Genomic DNA, 6,000 nt, shown 5'->3' with positions numbered 1-6,000 from the left:
GCAATTGCACCAAGGTGTCAAACAGACCGTCCCACCGAGTTCCAGCACAATTGCCACGAGGAATCTTTCCCATTTGTGGGGACAGAATTTGGCCTGGCGCACTTGCTGACCCACACAGCTTTACAAGTGTTTTTGACTTCTTGCCAGGGTCTCTGAGCCCCTTGCCAGGGTCTTGAGACAGCCAGGGCAGCCAGAGGGATGTCCTGAACTCTGACACAGCGAGGGCAGCCAGCACCAGCTGTAAAGCTGTGCAGGTCAGCAAGTACACCAGGGAGTGACAGAGGTGAACACTGGGGACACTGGGATTCATACAAGGTCACTGGTGGGACAGCAGGCTGGGCCTGCTGGTGCAGGGCTGTGTGCCAGGCGCTGCTGGGCACACTGGGCAGCGTGGCTGCTGGCAGCAGCTCCAGCAAGGACAGCAGGATTCATGGAGTGTGCAGGCTTGTGTGTACCTGTTGGAGTGCAGGACATCCCTCTGGCTGCCCTGGCTGTCTCCAGACCCTGGCAGGGGGCTCAGAGACCCTGGCATGAAGTCAAAAACACCTGTGGCTTCGATTTTAGCCCGTGGGAAAAGCTGCCAACTTTGTGTGAGGAATTGCAAGCCACAAGGGTTTGAGTAGTGTGATATTTGAACTAACGCAGGGTGGAAAAGTAGAATTTTGGGGGTTTTAGAATGGGGTTCAAAGGGGTACAAGATGGAGGAATTTGGGCATGTCCTAGCCTTCTTTTCCTTCTTCTTGCTCTCCATGTCTTGGTGTGATGGTGACACTTTTCTGTTGGTTCAAGGTAGGGATTCACAGTCTAACATGGGCGATGGGAATTGGTAATAAATTGTAAATATAGTATACGTAATTTTTGATATAGAAGGTAAACACCGCCCAAGAGGGCAGGGGAGAATGCCATGGCCTCCTTGTTAGCCAGAGCTCAGCAGGTCAGAGAAAGAATGTTTAAAGAAGAAGAAATAAACAACCTTGGAAGCACAATCGGACACATTCCAGAGCTCTTCACTGGCTTCGGGCTAAGGGAGAAAAAGGACTTTCACACTGTTGGGGTCTCACCAGCTAACCCTGACATGTACCCACCTGCACATCCAGGCATGTGCCCGTGTGTCGCTCTCAGGGCTGCAGCACCTCTGCTCTGGGGGAGAGCGGGGCATGTCCAGCTGGAGAAAAAGAGGGCTCTGAGGAGACTTTAGGGCCCCCTCCAATGTCCACAGGGGCTCCAGGAGAGGGACTTCGGACGGGGGTTGGAGTGACAGAGCAAGGGAAGGGATTCTCACTGACAGAGGGGCAGGGTTAGGTGGGACAGCGGGAAGGAATTCCTCCCCACGAGGGTGCCGCAGCCTGGCCACAGGCTGCCCAGAGGAGCTGCGGCTGCCCCGTCCCTGGAAATGCGGCAGGCCAGGTTGGACTGGGCTTGAGGCAGCCCGCTGAGTGGCAGCTGTCCCTGTCCCCGTCCCCATCCCTATCCCCGTCCCTGTCCCTGTCCCCGTCCCCATCCCTATCCCCATCTCTATCCCCGACCCTGTCCCTGTCCCCGTCCCTGTCCCTGTCCCCGTCCCTGTTCCCGTCCCTGTCCCTGTCCCTGTCCTCGTCCCCGTCCCTGCCCCTGTTCCTGTCCCCGTCCCCGTCCCTGTCCCTGTCCTCGTCCCCGTCCCTGCCCCTGTTCCTGTCCCCGTCCCCGTTCCTGCCCCCGTCCCTGTCCCTGTCGCTGTCCCTGTCCCTGTCCCCGTCCCTGTCCCTGTTCCTGTCCCTGTCCCTGTCCCTGTCCTCGTCCCCGTCCCTGCTCCCGTCCCTGTCCCTGTCCCTGTCCCCGTCCCCGTTCCTGTCCCTGTCCCTGTCCCTGTCCCCGTCCCTGTCACTGTCCCTGTCCCTGTCCCTGTCCCTGTCCCTGTCCCCGTCCCGGTCCCTGTTCCTGTCCCTGTCCCTGTCCCTGTCCCCGTCCCGGTCCCTGTCCCTGTCCCTGTCCCCGTCCCTGTCCCTGTCCCTGTCCCCGTCCCTGTCCCCGTCCCGGTCCCTGTCCCTGTCCCCGTCCCTGTCCCTGTCCCTGTCCCTGTCCCTGTCCCCGTCCCTGTCCCTGTCCCTGTCCCCGTCCCTGTCCCCTCCATGGGGAGGGACTGGATGAACTTTAAGGTCCTTTCCCAGCCCGTCCCTTCTCGGATCACGCCACCCGCGGTGCCCGGCGCGGCCTCTGTCCGCTCCGCACATGGACACGCGGTCCTCTCATAGGACTGTGCTAGCGGGAGGGCGCGAGGCTCTGGAAAGCCCCATCCCCGCGCTCCCAGTTTTCGGGAAATTCTCCCCAAAACCGCGTCCGCCCCTCCCCGCCCGGCCCGGGGCTGTGGGGGGCGGGGCGGGGCCTCTGGCGGGGCGGGGCCTCTGGCGGGGCGGGGCGGGGCCGCGGCTGTGGCGCGGGGCGGGACCGGAAGCACGTGGCCGGACGGCGGGGCCAGGCCGCCGCCACTTCCTGCTCGGCGGGTCCCGGCGCGGCCGGCACGGAGCGCCGGCACTGGGGGTGTCCTGCGCTGAGCACTGGCACAGGAGGTGGGTGAGCGGGTGGGCCGGGCAGTCCGTCCGTCCGTCCGTCCGTTCATCCGTCCCGGTACCGGGTGCTGATACCGAGCTCCGGTATCGGCAGTGAGTATCGTCCGTGGCTACCGGCACCGGGCCCCACCCGGCTCCGCCACCACCCAGCCCGACCGCGACCCCGCTGTACACGGCGGGCCCCACTCCCCAAGGCCCCGCTTCGGTTTCCCCCGTCCCGTGGCGGCTGCTGCGCGTCCGGGATCGCCCCGCGCTCCGGCCCCGGTGTCCGTGATCCTGGCTCAGCCTCCGGCTGCGGCGTGTCTCGGTCCCCTCCGGGAACAAACCCCGATGCCCAGCGGCCCTGGAGGTCCGGAGGAGGGCTCTGCATGTGCCCGGACCCCGCTCCGCCTGCTCCCTCGGCCGGTGCTCGGGGCGTGCATCCCTTCCCCGGGGTGTCCCTGGCATCTCCAGTCCTGATTTGCTCCCACTCGCCAGACCACATCCATCCCTAGGATCCCCGGAAAAGCATGTTACTCTTAATCATAATCCGGAAAGGGCCTGTGGGAAGAAAAAAAATCTTCTGAAAGGCTTGAAGTAAATGTGAAATGTTTTGTTATTTTCCAGGGTTCGGGTGTGGAAGCGATATCTCCGTGATCTCTTGAAGGTATAGCTGCCACTAGAAAAATGCTGACTTCTCCAAAGCTTTGCTTCTCTCTTTGCACTTCATTTAATGAAAGTCCAGCACAGCTGTGTCTCCTCAGGCAGCAAATGGGACAAAGAGAGGGTTTGCATCTCAGTATTTAGCCAAAAATCACTCTTAGATCATGGAAAATGAGGGCAGAGGCTGCTCCCAGCCTACCTCCTGACACTCCTCCATGTTCCTCTGCAAGGGCTTCTCCACTGCAGATGGGGCAGCCACAGGTGGCTACAGCAGCAGTCTCACCTGGGCAGCAGGTGAGGGTTGTGGCTTTCTCACCTGCTCTGGGAACCACGCGGTGTCCCTGTGAGGCACAGACAGGTTGGAATCACACTGGGTACAGAAACAAAGCAGGGGAAAAGAAACAGTCTCCTGACACTGGCCTCTGTTAATAAATATATCTTTGGGTCGGTTTTTATGAATACATTTAGGTTTGACGTTTTCATACCTTCCCAGACATGATTTTCATTGCAGTCATGAGCTTCACAAAGATAATTTTCTCATGGAATCCAAGCAATGCAAGGTGCAAAACAGCTACAGCAGCTGAAGTGAAAGGTTTTATTTACGTGCTCTGGAATGTTTGAGTTCCTTGTTGGTCCCATTCTGCCTGTGCCCTGGCAATGTCTCAGCAGCCTGAAGCATCAGGCAGTTCATGTATCACAAATTGAACTAAATTTAAAGCTGGCTCCTGCTGTCCTGGTGTCTGACCCCATGTTTAGATGGACAGCATGGTAATTTTCTTGAAAGAGCTTTCTTTCCCGTTTTTTCTTTCCCATTTTGTTGTTGCTGTCTGTAACAGCCTGACAGCAGGGTTGTGTTTTGCCTTCCAAGGCAATAGGGAGCAGGTTTGCTTCTCTGTTCTCAGTGCAGCCGTTATCATAAAGGGTTAGATGTGACTGTGCAGATCAAGCAGAGAATGAGATAAATAGGGAAATATTTGGAATTCGCTGATGATGTGTGATGGGAACAGTACACTTGTCCAAAAAGTGCAGTGGAAGAAGTAATCTCTGTGTTTTATCTTTCATTTAGAAGTTTGTAAGAAATCCCAGTATTTGAGAGTAAGTGTGATGGGCTCTGGAAGCTGTTAGAAGCTGAGAAAGCAAGAGCAGCAGAGGTGCTGGAGTTCAGCAGTGGGGAGGAGGGGCTGGCAGGGAGAGTCGAGGTAGGTGAACAGGAATGACATGGGAAGGACTGCCCTGAGCTTCTCACTTCAGAGTCCTGAAGTGCTGCAGGTGGGTGAGACCTGAGCTGAAGCTGCTTTGGGATTTTGGATGAGGCATTCTCATCAGCTTGTTTGTTATTTCTGGCTTGTTGGCCTTGCTCTTCCTCTCTGCTTCGAGTTGGCACCTCCCTTTTGACTGCCTGGTGCTGCTGCCACTGCTGCTGCTGCATCACATATGCCATGTCAGATTTCTAGTGGCTCAGATGAAAAATGCTGGCAAGCAGTTTTTGAAAATTATCCCTGCTGTTGCCAACTGCAGCCATTTGTAGTTTTGTTTGGAAATGGTCAGAAGGAGCTCAGATGTCTGTGATTTTTTTAATTTTAACATTGGTAGCTCTTTACTTGAATTTTAAGGTAGTCCTTGCTTCAGGGCTACCTGAGAGACAGTCAGGTGCTTTTGAGGAAGGCTGTGCTCTGGGTTCAGGTAGGAGTGCAACTCCTCCTGGTAGAGGGATCGACTTCTACTGTTGCCAGGGGTTTGAAGTTGGTTTTTTTTTTTTTTTTCCAAGTAAGGTAATCTAGTTCCTAAGCAGGATGTGTCAGTGTGCTGCTGCTCCCTGCAGCCTACCAGATCAGGTAGTCTTTGCAGGACCAATATTTGTAATGTGTTCTTCACACTCAGATGTCAGGAGTGTCTTTATGATAGTCCAGCTGGAAGCAGGATAGGTGGGGCACTTGGAGGTGAACACAGCTGAGAAAACAGGGACCCTAACCCTAACCCTCTTTTGCAGCCAAAACCCTTCTATGATTCTGTGGAAAAGAATGTTGGCCCATAGTCTAAACTTTTCACTAGCAAAAGGAAATCTGAGGTTGCTGTCAGGTCTTTCTCTGAGTTACCTGTATGAACTCAGTGAGACGCCTTCAGCTTGGCAATCTGAATAACAACAAGACTTTGTTGAGCTTCTCTTCCCTTTCCTTGAGGCTGTGTTTGTGTCTACTGTGGTGTGGGATACCTAACATGGCTGTTGCTCTTTCCTGAAGTGGAAAGGCATGGCTGTGGACTGAGTGTGAGAGTGGTGAGCAGCAGGTCCCCAGATTGTGTTGTGGTGCTGATGTTGGATCTTTCTTGTTTCCCAGTGGCCTGGGATTCATGTTGAGCAAGAGGAAGAGCCTTTCATCATCCCAGCCACGTGGGGACCCCAGAGGAGGAGGAGCTGTTGTTTGACCTTCTGAGAAGGATGGATCAAAGTGAGTGGAGTGCTTGCTGCCTGTTTGTGCTGTTGCCTGCCCTGTGAAGTGTCCATGAGTCAGCTCCCTGGACGCTTGGGAGACATCAGTGTTGTTCAGCTGCAAGTTTTTAGCAGTGGTCACTGCTTACTGTGTGTGACTTTATCCACTGGGTGACAGAAGGGGAGGAAGGAGTACTTGGATTCCGTTTTGAAGCTCACTAAAAGCACAGCATCTTCAGGAGGATTTGTTACTTTCCTACATTGCTGAAGGCCTCCTCTCAGACCTCATAACCACATGTTAATATTGTGAATGTGCTTGATTGGAGCTCTGTGGGTAGGAACAGGCTCCAACCTGTTTGAAACAGGGACGCCATGAGAAGTTGA

At 55.4% G+C, this 6,000-nt stretch overlaps 1 protein-coding gene across 2 annotated transcripts in view; it reads left to right on the top strand.

The window, feature by feature from the left end:
• The first annotated feature begins 5,535 nt into the window (after window positions 1-5,535).
• The window catches only part of ZCCHC7 (zinc finger CCHC-type containing 7), a 90,767-nt gene continuing 90,302 nt past the window's right edge, over window positions 5,536-6,000 (top strand). Inside the window, exon 1 of one of the 2 annotated variants that reach the window (XM_068175623.1) lies at window positions 5,536-5,635. In XM_068175623.1, the coding sequence (XP_068031724.1) occupies window positions 5,626-5,635 (10 nt within the window). In that variant the 5' untranslated portion in view covers window positions 5,536-5,625. The remainder of the gene's footprint in view (window positions 5,636-6,000) is intronic. The other variant, XM_068175624.1, reaches the window with a different exon arrangement.

This window comes from Anomalospiza imberbis, chromosome Z (assembly GCF_031753505.1).
Source record: "Anomalospiza imberbis isolate Cuckoo-Finch-1a 21T00152 chromosome Z, ASM3175350v1, whole genome shotgun sequence".
NCBI classification, from domain to species: domain Eukaryota; kingdom Metazoa; phylum Chordata; class Aves; order Passeriformes; family Viduidae; genus Anomalospiza; species Anomalospiza imberbis.
The sequence above is the reverse complement of the archived record's forward strand: the minus strand, read 5'-3'. Positions and strand labels throughout refer to the sequence as shown.